The sequence below is a fragment of the Equus caballus genome, chromosome 17 (genome assembly GCF_041296265.1).
Source record: "Equus caballus isolate H_3958 breed thoroughbred chromosome 17, TB-T2T, whole genome shotgun sequence".
Lineage (NCBI taxonomy): Eukaryota > Metazoa > Chordata > Mammalia > Perissodactyla > Equidae > Equus > Equus caballus.
The window spans coordinates 71,709,647-71,723,962 of NC_091700.1; the positions used below are offsets into that span (position 1 = coordinate 71,709,647).

Genomic DNA, 14,316 nt, shown 5'->3' on the forward strand with positions numbered 1-14,316 from the left:
ATGTGAGGAGATAGATATGTCAATTATCTTGACTAAAGTAATCATTTCACTATGTGCATGTATATCAAAACATCAAGCTGTACATCTTAAATACACACAATTTTTGTTTTAAAAAACTCACTGCTTTAGATGCAAAAAAAAAGAATTAGGAAATAGCATATTTCATACCAAAATCTCTTTACTGATAGTTGACATAGGTATATTTACTTTACCACACTGACTAGGCTTGTAATTATCAGTGAATTTATCGGCAGAAACAAAAACAGAATGAAAGTTATAGCCACTGTTACCAGAACATTCATAACGCCCTGTGGGAGTTGGAAGACTGACTTTCACAAGAGAGTTTCCTTTATTTCCCAACTTCTTGAGGGAACAAACACTTACAAAATGACATGACTGTTGAGAACAAATTTTAAATTAAAAGAAGGAAAAAAAGGAAATGGCTCCATCTGTTCCTTTCCCCTATTTAAAACAGGAAAGGGAAAAAGAAAAATTTACCAATAAGATATTCTCAAAATTGGCATTTAAAATAAGATTTCATTAGATGCTTACGCTAAAAAGTTCAGGGACTGAGATAGCTCAGTTTTACCTTGAATTCAATGCTGTCGTCATTTTAAATTTTAATTATCATTTACCTCATATTCTTTGTGGAGTAACTCAAGTCTAGTTTTCCGGAGGTGCTTCCTGACTGTATGGCTTAGCATAGGTTCACTTTCACTTGTTCCTCCTACAGGGAAAAAAAAAATCTAATTTTTCATCCTGATTTGGGCAGAATTAAATCGAAAATGAACCCTTTTCTTATTGTCTTCTATAGTTCTCCAGCTTAACATCTACCCTTTCCGTTATGTACACACTTGGGGCTGCCATCCAGGCTTCTTCTCTAACTCAATCCTTAGAAAAGATAAATATCAAACAACAGCATAAAAAATACCTGCAGTAAAAATATCAAACACTTACTTATGGATCTTATTATAATAAACTTAATAAGGCAAAGGCTATATTTTATTAATTATCACATCTGAACTACTGCAAATTCTGAATCCTAGACTATTGTCAAATAGCAATAAAATAGCACTGATTATATTTATATTAAACCAATGTTACATAAACATATTATCAATATTTCATATATGATATAATTATCAAATATATATCTATATATATGAACTATATATGATATATATTATAACCAATGACTTCATTCAAACATACTTTGTTATTGGTAACACAACTGAAAAGATTAATGTGTCTTTTCACTGATTTTCATTGTAACAATCCAGTTAACAATGGATTATGAATCACAGCATTAACTGTATGCCCATAAGGACTCATTACAAATACACTGAAAATGAATTCTTCCTGAGAACTCTTCACTTACGCTGTCGATACCTTTGTACTTCTTAGCATCATGATAGCAAAGGCATTTTACAGATGTTCTTTTTCAGGGTGTTCTATCCAAATACAAGGACGGATGAACTATTTTACTTGACATAATTTATGAAATATCACTTAGATATGAATGAATGAAGGCAGGAGAAGGAATGAGAAGAGAAGCTGAGGGAAAACTTTCATATTATTTTAATCATCAGAGCTCATCTTCTGCAAGAAAAGACTTGAGTCCTTGGTGAAGTTCAGTACAGGTAAGAAACTAGAGGCAGAGAGGTTAACACTACACTATGCAGCATGGCAGAGAAATATTCCTCTATTGGACTTCACCCAGGTCACCCAAGAAAGAAACCTTGGAGGCATCTCTGACTTGCCCTTTGGATTTCTTAGTTCCAAAGTCCCACTAGTTCTTTTGTTCTGGCATATATCTTACTTTCCAATTCCACTGTAAAAATCTTAAGTCCATTTTTCCTAATTTGGGACTATTACAATGTCTTCTTAAGTTTTCTGAGAAGTGTTTTCTATACATAGCTAATGACTAATTCACTTTCAATTTTTTCTAAAGCAATAACAAATAAAAGTCATTTTAATTTTTGCAATCTAAGAGAAATAATTTATATGAGCAGAATAAAAACCAAACACTAAAAATGTTCTTTAAATGCTTTATTTTTCAAGGATCTTCTAGTTAAAGTCTTAAGCCCCCTCTTACCTACACTAGCGTGGCACTGAATGTTCTTTTTTACCCTTAACCCAGACCCACATTCTCCCTCACCTGGGCAAGAACCTCACCTGACCTACTCACACCATGTCTCTCCTCTACAGCCCAACCTACATACCATCACCCTAGTAAGACTCCTCAAGCACATTTTGGATTATGCCACTCCCTTGCTCACAACCATCATGCCCACTTCTCCCTTCTTCTCACCCATTGAGCAAGTCCCTGATTTAGTTTGTCACTCAAGATATCTGCACTAACATCTCAATCTACCTTTTCAATCTTATTTCAGTAGTCAGACCCAAACTAGACTACTGATCATTTCCAAAAACATACTTTGTGTTTTCCTACTCTAAACCTTAGTTCATACTACTACCTTTGCGTGAAATGCCCTCCCTAATCTTTACCAGTTGAAATGTTATCCATCCTTAAATCTCCATCTTAAAGGCCATCTGTTTCATGAATCCCTTCTCAATGTTCCCAGCTGAACTTCCTTGCCTGAACTCTGTGAGCCGTTTTTTGGCCTTTAGCATCTGTTGCTTTAAACCATTAATATTTTGGTCCACACGCACAGCCTCTACCAGAATGTAATTCTATGAGGTTCCAAGACTTCTCATAGTGCCTTGTGCCCCTCAGTCGCTCCAATTACAGGTTATATAAATGACGAATCTATACAGTATGATATTGGCAAAATAACATCAATGAAAACTGTCTATTTCAGTCTTCCTCCAAATATACATTATTTAGAGATTGTTTCAAATCTATTTCTCTGTGTTTATAAAATAGGCCCTTACCAATAATCTCTTTGCAAGGATTTTCAGGAGTGATAGGGACTCTGCAAGCTGGACACTGGCTATTATTCTTCAACCACAAATCGATACAAATTGAACAAAATACATGGTTGTTGATGCATATGACAGGTTGGCGTACCTTTGAAAAAAGAAACATTACTTTTAGTACAGGGCAACAATCATAAGTAGAAACCCAAGAAGTTAGTTTAGAGCAAACAAATTGCTTCTCTAGAGTACAGCAGTCGGTGCTCTAAGAAGAGACATCTAAGACTTATTAAAATGCTGCTACTGCTACCACATCGTTTTTATATACGTATAACAGAGACATGTGAGATATTTGGTCACAGAGACTGAAACTTTTGACATACTCTGTAATGGATTAATTTTGTTCCAAGCCACATTCATGGCCAAAAAGAAAATGCATTTTGATCTACTAAGACTGAAACAATTGTTCTTCAGCTATTCTATTTCAGAATTATAAAATGTCAGGATTAGAAGGTTCTTTAAAGAACATTTAGTCCAGTCATCCCTCTGACGCTTGAATCTTTCCCTCAATTCATTCCACTATATTATAGAGCAACAATCAACCATTAAGCATTGACATCTTACTAGACAGTCCCTCAAACCAAAGAGGCATGAAACCTAAAACAACCATAAAAGACAGGAGTCCCACTCCCAAGTGGTTTCTAATCTAAACAGCAAAGAATGCTGACAGAAATACTGACATATACCAAATACACAAAACTTCAACTCCATTTAAACAAGTACAAATAGTAATACTTTACAATTATATAGCCTATATTTTACAAAGGGCTTTCACGTGCATTTTCTCTCTGTTTTTTGTTTTTTTTTTAAATAATGCTGTGAGGCAAGCAGAATAAATATACTTTACAAATGAGGAAACCAAAGTGTGAAAAAATTAGGTGGCTTGCTCAGGGTTAACTAGGTGTTTTGATTTCGTGTAGATGTTTTATCAGAGGGAAAACAGAAGAGAGAAAATGCTTTAGATTTCTACTTGATATTACATGTTTGTTTACACTATTTATTGTCTATCTCCCCTATTAGAATGGAAGCCCCATGAGAGCAAGAACTTCCTGCACCTCACCTATTCCAAAATCCCTGGTGTCTAGAAAACAGCCTAGTATACAGGAGGTACTCAATGAAGGTTTGCTGAATGAAGGAACTGCTGTTAAGACAGCATTTTACATTCAATAAGTTGGGTAATTTGCCAGAGGGAATAATAACTTAATATTCTTCAGATAGCACAAATTTAACAATAAAAAACAAACGCCTAGGCTTTCACTTGATTCACATGGTACTTTTACTGTGGGACTCAAAACACTTTATAGCCATTTTCAATAATTTCCTGTTCTAATAATAACAATACCATTGTAGAGTCTTTCTGCACTAGGGACCAGAAGATGAAGGGAAAACAGAGGAATTAGAGGGAGAATGAAGAGACAGAACCACCACAAACCACTTTCTCCAGAGAAAATGCTTGTGCTACTCTATACCTGTCTCAGAAGGATACCATGAATTTCATTAATTTGAAAGGGGTCCCTACCCTCAAAGAAATCACAGATATAAGGCAATTCATGACAGGCAGGTAATCATTTTACATCTCACTGCAAAGAATTCTCTGCTCTCAGTCTGGCTTCCCAAACATTTAGGTGCTCCCTTGATTACAAACACTAACATAAGAAAACTAATCAGAGAAGATAATTCAGTATGGATTTACACTTCCTCTTGGAGAAATCAATTTTAATTCATTCAATTCAACTGATTTTACAGGACTGATCAAAATAAATAAATAAGTAAGACCGTGAAGCACAGCTTCTCAAACTTTTCTTCTAAAGTTTTCCTTAACAGCAAGGAGTGAATGCTTATCTGGGAGGTATTCCTGATCAGAGGCTCAAAAGGTAGACAAGCACGAACTTCATGTGCAGGCGCTATTTTTTCCTAAAAATTCAAGTGATTCAGAAGTCCAGATCATAATATATTCATGTGTGTTTTAATTTAATCTTTAAGTCATGAAATGTTTTAAGACCAAAAAAATTCTCAAACTAAGTACCAGGAAGATACTGCCGTTATCTATCCTGTAGCTTCCCCCAAACACATGCACATGAGCACACAAGCACACACACCACATTTCTGCAGTACTCCAAGAAGTATGTATAACCCCCAACTAAGACGCCTGGCTAAAGAAAGAAGAGTTACCTTCTTGGACTTTGAGAGCATGACAATTTCTTTTTTTAAGTCACGAACTCATCTGAAAATGGATGAAAGCCAATACTCAAAACATAAAATTGTGCACATTATTTAAGGGGATTCAAAATGCTCTCCCACCCAGTATAGGCTGCCCTCATTAGAAGCACATTTAAAAGCAATCAGTATTTTCTATGTAATTGCTCCCACAACAAAAGGTTAAATACCTCCCCAATCTAAAACACAGTTCTGAACAACTTAGTGGTTGGTGCTATCATTAACTAATGTGATAAAAATGAAGGAAAAGAAAGTCTCACATGTGGAAATCAAGAATACTGTTTTGGCTATGTTAAATTTGTGACGCCAAGCTGACTTTTAAGTGGACAAAACAGGGTCTGAGAATCACTGGCTTTATATAATGGTATTGAAATTCACAGGACTGGAGGAGATCCTCATTCTACCAAGAAGAGGAAGAGGAGCAGCAACCAGCAAAGCAAACTGAGAAGCAGAGGTCTATGCTGGAGGACAGGAGAGTATGGTCTCACAGAAGCCAAGAGAAGAAAGTTTTTCAAGAGGGACACAGTGGCCAAGTACGTCAAATATGGAGGAGAGAATGAGTTTGATGTGGACAGAGAAGTGAGTATGGGATTTAACTGCATGGAAGTCTTGTAATCTGCTACTGAAAAGCACTGTTTCAGCCAATATTGCGGGTGGAAACTTGACTGGAAGTTGACAGACAAGGAAAGGTGAAGAAGACAGAGAATATAGACAATTCTTTCATGTTTTGCTGTAAAGGAGAGCATAAAAATGAGGCCCTGGTATGAATGCCAATGGGAATGATACAGTAAAGAGGGATATTAATGATGGAGGAAGAGGGGGAGAAATTAGAGCCATAGATAGCAAAGTCCCTAAGAAGTCAAGAAGGGATTGAGATCCAAAGTACAAGAGGGAGATTTTGGCTTACACAGAAGTAATGTCTTCATTACTTCATACAATGTTTTCCATTGGAACAAAAGTGAAGACTGAGGGTGTGACTACAAATACAAAGGGGATGGAAGATGTGTTGATGGAAAGATGAGAGAACTCAAGTTGCAACTGCTCCAATGCTCGTAGCGTCACTAAATATGAGGTGAGGTTACCAGCTGAAAATGAGAAGCAGGGGGTGATATCAACTTGAGAAAATAGGAGAATAAAGCAGTTATTTTGAAAAGTGAGGAAGTAAATTTACTAGGGACATGTAGCAGGATGGCCAAACACTGTTGATCTCCTACTTGACGTCTGTGGTTTTGAGTGTAAAGACAGACCAATTAGCACAGGTGTGTATTTTTCTTACCAATTTTTAGCTGCTCAGGTTCAAACAGGAAGTAAATGAATAGCTGGGCTTATCCAGAGTTGGCGTTTTGCCAAGGAGAAAGAGAGAGACAAATGACTGATGAAAATAAATGACCACAGCTAATAAGGGAAATGAGTATGTGAATAGTAATGATGACAGTGAAAAAGTGATAGAGTCACAGAGTCAACGGATGGGTCTTGATAAGGCTGAAGTAATGCTGGAGAGCGGGTGTGATGGGAAAAGGATGAGAGAGTGAGATGCTTATAGTCAAAATACTTGAGGCAGTATAGCTGCTTTCTCTGTTTTGTCCTGGGCCATCTTATCTGACAGTTCTATTCTCTCTCTTAATCTCACGTATCGCACAGTGTTAACATCTTTTCCACGTGTCAACTTCTGAGAATCCTCTATAACTGGACCTAAGTGGCAGAGCTTAGGCTTCAAGAGACAAACCTGGGGCCAACTCCAGCTCTGCCACTTACTGAGCTGTTCGACCCTGGGTAAGCCCTTTAGTTCTGGTGGGCATCAGTTTCCACCTCTGAAAATTGTTTTTTAACCCAGTACACTTTTCATTCAGGTATTGTTTAAGATTTAATAATGTAAAATTGTAAGCACAGAGACTTACACATAGTAATCCCTCAAAAAAAAGGAAAATAAAAAGTAACAATATTAAGTCCATATGCCCAGGTGCCAACTATGTATAAGGATCTTATAGCTGCCTTAACCTTAATATGTCCAAAACCAAAACTTGGCCTCCTCCACTCATTCACTCCTCCTCCTGCACTCCCTCTTGTCTAAGTTAATGGCACTACTACCTCACCACTTGGGCTAGAATATTCAGAGCTGCCTCTGACTCAACCTTTTTACTTACCTTCCCCATCCAATCTGTCACTAAATCCTGGTATCATATATCAAGTCTAAGAAGCCATAGATTTTAAGATGCATCAATATTTATGTACCACTAAGAAAAAAGAAAGAATGAAAAATGCTGCCACTTACAACTGTAAGATGCCATCAGTTGTAAGATACAACCAGATTTCATATGTGTTATAATGCAACCAAAAGTACATCCCAGAATAGTTGAAATATGGCAAACTACTCCTAAATGTTCTTTTACCTACCATCTATCCCTTCTTTTCCATCTTCACCTCAATAATGAGTTCCAGTTCTCATTCTTTTAACCCTGATCTATTGCCATGATCTCCCAAGTTTCTTTCCTTCCAAGTGTTCACTTTTGTTCGCTTTTCATGTTGATGCCAGAGCTACTCCCTAAAATATGGATCAGCAGCTTTCACTGCTCTCCGGCGAGATGGCAATGGCTTTTTCCTCTTCATGGTTTTAAGTACAGCATTTAAATAACAACATAATCTGGTTCTTAAACAGCCACTTCCCTTGATCTGCTATTTCAGTTTTTGACATAACTTACTCTTCAACCACACAGATCTACTTGATGTTCACTGAAAAGAATATGAACAGTAGAGGCTCCCTGTTTATGCTCTCACTTCTTAGCTTGATATGTCCTGCTGGCCTCCAGCTTCCTCAAAATAAAAAGCCTTCCACCTTTTGGAAAATCAAATGCTACTTCGTCTGAAAGGCCTTCACTAATCCTTTTTAGAACTGGGTCTTTGTTTGATTCTCATAAGAGTACCACTTATGCATTAATTTAATGTTCATTTTTTTCTGCATTGTGCTGTACTTAGAAAACTGTTTACATCCTGCCTTCCCTATTAGATTTCAGGCTCCTTGAGGTCAGGGGCAGGGGCCTGCTCATCTTAGTATCCACCTGGTACAGCACCCGATACAATGTCTGGAACTCTCTAAGATTAATAAAAGTGAATTCTGATGTATTAAAATGAAAGGCTGAGATAATGCTCCTAAAAGCATCTCAAGAAGCAAAAGGTCAACAGCTACTGCCAAATTGTGAAAAAGCAAAAGTTTAACCTTTCCATTTAATCTGCCAAAATGATAAAGAACAACCACAAGCAGACTACTTGGCTCTGTCTACTAAGAGCCATCTTTTGTGACAATGTCACCCACAGAAGATTCATTTTCACTGTTCGATACCTGGTATTGTCACTGACATTGTGTTGGATTCTTGTAACAGCTGATAAACTCGTTTCTTTGGATCAAGTACTTATCAGGTGATGATTTCTACACAATGCTTTAAATTTAGCTTAGGAGAACAGAAACCTATAAAAGAGAAAGAACTACTAAAACAAATAACTTGCTGTTTATTTGACTGTAACCTACAAAAGCAAAATACAAAGAATCTAGCCCTCCCTCAATTCCTCTCCACCCATCTTCCTCTATCCAGATCCTGCCATATACATCATCAAAACACACAATTTTCTTTAATGAGAGCTTCTCAAGATACAAAAATAGTTATAATTTGCCTATGGTTATTAGACTCTATATCCAATTTACTCTCAAATGAGATATGTGGCAATAAAACAGCACTGTTATGAAATAAAAATGCAAGATGACAACAGCAAGGGTAAGTGACACGTACAATTCCAAACTCATCTGGAGTAAGCATGTTGAAGTGATATCCTAGGGTAACGCCCCCTGAGGCTAGTGAGGAGGAGGAGGGGAAGGAAGAGAAGAGAAAACAAGGTATGAAAAATGGGCTGTTCTCACTAGACTGCGCTGAGGGGACAATCCTAGGAACAGAAAGATTAACCCTATAATCTATAATAATCCTACATTGTTTCATTTCTTTATCTGAAGATGTTTCAGTTTTAAGAGACTTGACTTTACCACCAAAACCCCTTTCTTAAAACACAAATGTAGCTGGGAGGAGTCATGTTTAAAGGTATTATCCATTAATATCCATATCATCCTAGACTCACCTACTAGTAGTTATACCTTGGTTTAGGACAGGGTTTCTCAACTTCAGCACTACCAACATTTTGGATCCAAGAAGCTTTTGTTGTAGGGCTTTGTCCTGGATATTGTAGGACGTTCAGCTAGCAGCAGCCCTGGGATTTATCCACTAGATGTGAGTAGCACCCACCCTGGAGACAATGAGAAATGTCTCCAGACATTGCCAAATGTCCCTGGGAGATGAAATCCACTCACACTCCTTTGAGAAGCACTGGTCTAGGACATTCACATGAACTTCCCTAACAATCTAATGTGGTTAGTATCAGATTCATTTTCAGTTGTGGAAGCTAAGACTCAAGGAAATAATGATTCAGGTTATAAGGAGCAGTCACCCCTCAACTACCATTCAACGTGATTCAACAGCAAACTGAGCGCTCGTTCAACTAAGAAACAGCTCTTTCCTCTCTAGAGCAGGGTTAGTAACAATAATCTCGGAATAAGAAATAGAGTATATGTGCTTAAAAGAAGCAAAAAGTTAGGATCAAGGCACTGGGATCAGTAGGGGCTGCAGAAAAGGGGCACTGAAGGAGGTGACAGGAGGGAAAAGGCAACAGATCAACTTTATCAACTGGCCTAGCAATTACACTTAAAATCAACTCTCGGCCCTTTTGTCACCTTTGCTAGAGACTAGAACTAATCCTTCTTCTTCAAAGAGTATTCTTTCTTGCACCTATCTCAAAACATTATGGGTTTTACTAAGTGAAAACCTAGAAAGACTGTGAAAAAGAAGGCTGAGGTATAGAAATGACTGTAATATGGGTCCCCTAGTCAACCTTGGGAATTTGGAAACTTTTCAAAATAAAACTCGTGGATTGCTCTTGCTATGTTTTAAGAAATCTTTGGCACTGGGCTAGAATTTAGGTCCTAGAACTTTAAAACCGTATGATCCTAAGAAATAAGTTACTTAATGCCTATTGGTCTAGGTCCCTATTCCTGTCTAGGGAAAAGGAGAGATAATACACCTCCCCTCCTCCACCTTTATCACTACTAGAAGGCTTTAAGGATAAACTGGAATCTTATTTGTGAAGTAAATATGTCAGCTATTACATACCAACTTTGAAAAGTATTAAAAACTATCAACACTTTTTTGAGTTAATTTTTTTATTATACACTAAGTATGTAAAAACACAACACTGTTATACTTTTCTGAAAATGTCTGCATTCTTCAAACTTATTTTAATGTGGAAAAGAGAGAAAAATGTAAAGCTTGTACTCCATATGGCTTTTTTCAAAGCAAATTACTTGTGACAATTCTGTACAAGGCTGGTTCTTAAATCCACTCCCGGGCACTAAGAGGCAATCAGGATTCAAATGAGGACTCAACAGACTGAGGTGGATAACTTGCTGGCCAATCAAGAGCCCTCAATGAACAATGATTAATGAATTTAGTCAAACTAGAGTGAGGATTCTAAGTTACATAAGGCTTTGTTCCTACCCTAATCTTTCAAACATTTTTAATCAACAATATGGGTGGAAAGGAAAGCAAGAAGTCCTCCTTGAAAGAAGAGACCCTCCCCATAGTATTCCTAGAGGGAAACAGTCCACCCTACTCCTGGACACTTCAAGAGACAGAAACCCCACATCCTAAGGAAGCTGGTTTTATTTCTGATTATTTCAGCCAGAAAGCTTCCTCTTATATTAAGTACAAATCTTAATATTGCAGAGTTACAAAAGCTTGATTCTCTTACAAATGAAAAATATTTTATTTAAAGATTCACAATCATGTCCATTCATTCCAACACTATCCCATTCCACCTACATTCCAACCTCAATTTCAACTCCCTTTGAAATGATTTCAAAATACTCTATATTTATCTTAAAGTGTGGTACCTCTAACTGTACTCACACTCAACTAAGGAATAACTGAATATGATATATTAATGTTAAACAGCATTAGAAGTCTAATTGCTTGGCACTTCTCTCGAGAACCTCCTTTATCCTTTAATAAAACTAACTGTGGGCCACATTTGGCTGTCACTCATGGCAAAACACAGACACAGTCAACAAAAGTACATTAGATGCAACAACAATTTGGTTTCATAGCTTGACTCCTAATTGATGCGATAAATGACTGGAATTGTCTAGAGATAAACTGATCTGTAGCATTCTGGTGGCAGTACCAATATGTCACATAACAGATATCCTGGGCTAGATCATTCCCATATTCTGTTTGCTGGCCCACTAGTCCAAGGCATTGGAAAAAATTAAAGAGGAATAGGCAAGAATACGTTATACATAAATCTTCCCACAGGATGTGCACCTAACTTCTTCAGGCCATGTAGAGCTCTTACTACAATACTGGCACGATAGCTAAACATTATTGGGCAGACAGAATCCATTTCTGAGACTGAGGTAGAGACAGAGGTAGTAAATGCAAAACTTTCCAATTTTAAGTACATCTGTATTCAAAAGACAAAGCACCGACCATGTGCATACTTAGGCTAGGTCCACTACTTCTTTCCTCTCCATTCTACCCCATCGCCATCCCAAACAGCATCTATCTTCTCTCTTCAGATTTAAGGTCTCCCCTACTCCTAGCTTTTTAAAGGTTTTACAGATATATAAAACGTTTATATATATATATATATATATATATATATATATATATATATTTCGTACAATGACTTTCCAGGGATAATGACCCCTAATCCTGTTGAACAATCAAAAGAGAAGATTACTAATGGTGAGATTTTTGAGACAAATGGTGAGGCCAGCAGAAGAATGATGATCTGGAAGGGGGTTAGGAAGGAAGAATCTTAAGGCAGATCTCAGAGGTGGCTAGAGGTGCTATCTGTCAAGGTGATGGAAGTCAGGCTTGGAAGTAACTGCTAACTCTTGATGTCCGTCAGAATAAAATGCCTCTTTTGTCATGGATTAGCTCAAATGAGTTTCTAGGAAGTAATCTACTGAAGACACACATGGTTAACTAGAGGGGTTCAAACGCCAGTGACTCTAAGCCTTAGTTTTCTTATTTAAAAAATGGGGAAACCAGCCCTATCCATCTCACAGCACTGACAAGGGGGGTAAATGAAATAATTAAATGCATACAAAAGCATTCTGTAATCTGCACACTATCCTATTAGGTATCATTTTGGTTAAAAACAAAAAGTATAGGTATGGGAAACCAACCACGGACAACACATTTTCGACACAATTGCAAAAGACAGCCTATTAACTAATGGAAACTAGATATAATGTGTACAACTAAGACCAAGTGAAAATTATTTCCTAAGGATATTTTTATCAGCCTTAAAGGCTACTGTTGAGAGGAAATCCACCCAGAATTTAATACATACTTATGGGAACTTCATGTCAGGAGCCAACTGCAGACTGTAGCAAAGGGAAACATCATCTCTTCGTCCTCCCAGCTATGTATGTAGGCAGTAGTAGCAAATTCTAGCTCAAACACACCCTCCACCAGGGCATCCTTGCTCTCTCCAGTCAGAATTGATCAAGCCATCCCCTTTATAGTCTCACAGCACATTTGCTATTTCCTTGGCATTTCATTCTGACGGACATAAGAGTTATCAGTTACTTCCAAGCCTGACTTCCTACTACTGCTTGAACTCAAGAAATTCACACAACCCCAAACACCTAAGGCACACGATTGTAGTGGCTGACACTCAATGTCTGCTCTAGAAAGTTTATACTGCTCAGTTTTAAGCCTGTGGCTGTAGCTTCAGTCTGCACGTGGGAGTAAACACACACAAACACCCCTACAAACGTAAAAACAATTCAGGGCGGGGGAAAAAATCTGATTATTCACAGTATCTTCTCCCTTCTTGATCTAGGCGGTAAAGAAATGCTCTTTTACAAACCGAATGGGAGGCACAGACGGAAATGAAAGAGACGAATATATTAGAACATTCAAGACTCTGTTTCTAATCCTGAACTACTTTCTCCACCCTGTTTCACGTACATGTTAGGCACCTCTTGCATCACAAAGAGGGTATTCTGTCTCGTAACTGATCCATTCCTGGAATCACAGACCATGCCTCTCATTGTAAACACCATTCAGGGGCACGTACTACTTATTTTTCAAATTTGGAACCCAGAGCAAAGGCCACTCTGGAAGCCGGGTGCAGCAAAGGAAAGGATCTTGGAAACAGAAAAGGCTCCCCAACTGGCACTGCAGGCCCAAGAACGTGACACTCGAGTTGTTCAGGGGACGGAGGAGCCTTAGGCGAGGCTCCCAGGAAACGTGCTTTAACCGGCTTCACCACACGCCGCACGGGGTTGCACAGGGGCCTGAACAGCGCTGCGATTCATTTTAGACCAGGCCCGGAGTCGGCCGGGCGCGGCCGCCGGCGGTGGCAAAGTCGCCTCGCCGCCCTCCCTTCAGCCCCCAGGCTGCTGTCCTCCTCCTTCAAAAGGCTCACAGAGGACCCATTCATCACGGCGCGCTCCCTCCGTCCCCCTGGCCGCTGCCTCCCGGCGCCTGAGGAGAATGCGGGGTAGCGTCTTCACCCATCTCGGCCCCTCACGCCCCGTCCCCGCCACACAGCGAGACCGCCCTTGGCTCCGGCGGGCGACTTCACACCCGACCCCTTTTCGTAGCCGTGCCCGGAATCACCCATTACCTTCCCCAAGCAAATGTGGCACGTGATGGGCAGAGTGAGCGACAATGTAACGTTCTGCACGGTCTGAGCCATGGCAGCGTTCAGAATCCCGCCAACACGGAAGTCCCGCCGACCGGGGCTCCTCGCTGCGACTGGGGCCGCGCGCGGCCGGCTACGGCAGCCCTGCAGGGCCACAGCCCGCCGGGAAAGGAAACGAAAACGCGCTTTTGAAACGCGCGGTCGCCGAGGGTTTTACGCTCCTTCCTTCCTTTCATTTTTTAAAAAACTTTCCCCTGTTCGGGAGCTGAACGATTCCTGAGAATGGGAAGGAAGGCAGTTTACTACAGGCATCGAGGATCTTGAAAGTTTAAATGAAAAAGAGTAATAGTGGAGCGAGAAAAGAAAGATGCGGAAAGGCTATCTTAAATCCATGAATCTTTCCGGGAG

The 14,316-nt window shown here is 39.0% G+C and overlaps 1 protein-coding gene across 1 annotated transcript in view; it reads right to left on the minus strand.

Annotated features, from left to right (window-relative positions):
• OBI1 (ORC ubiquitin ligase 1) overlaps positions 1-14,074 on the minus strand; it is a 37,810-nt gene extending 23,736 nt beyond the window's left edge. The window contains exons 1-3 of the mRNA XM_005601293.4: positions 13,891-14,074; positions 2,896-3,031; positions 636-727 (exon numbers count right to left, since the gene is read on the minus strand). Of these exons, the coding sequence (XP_005601350.1) occupies positions 636-727; positions 2,896-3,031; positions 13,891-13,962 (300 nt within the window). The 5' untranslated portion in view covers positions 13,963-14,074. The remainder of the gene's footprint in view (positions 1-635; positions 728-2,895; positions 3,032-13,890) is intronic.
• Positions 14,075-14,316: the final 242 nt, after the last annotated feature.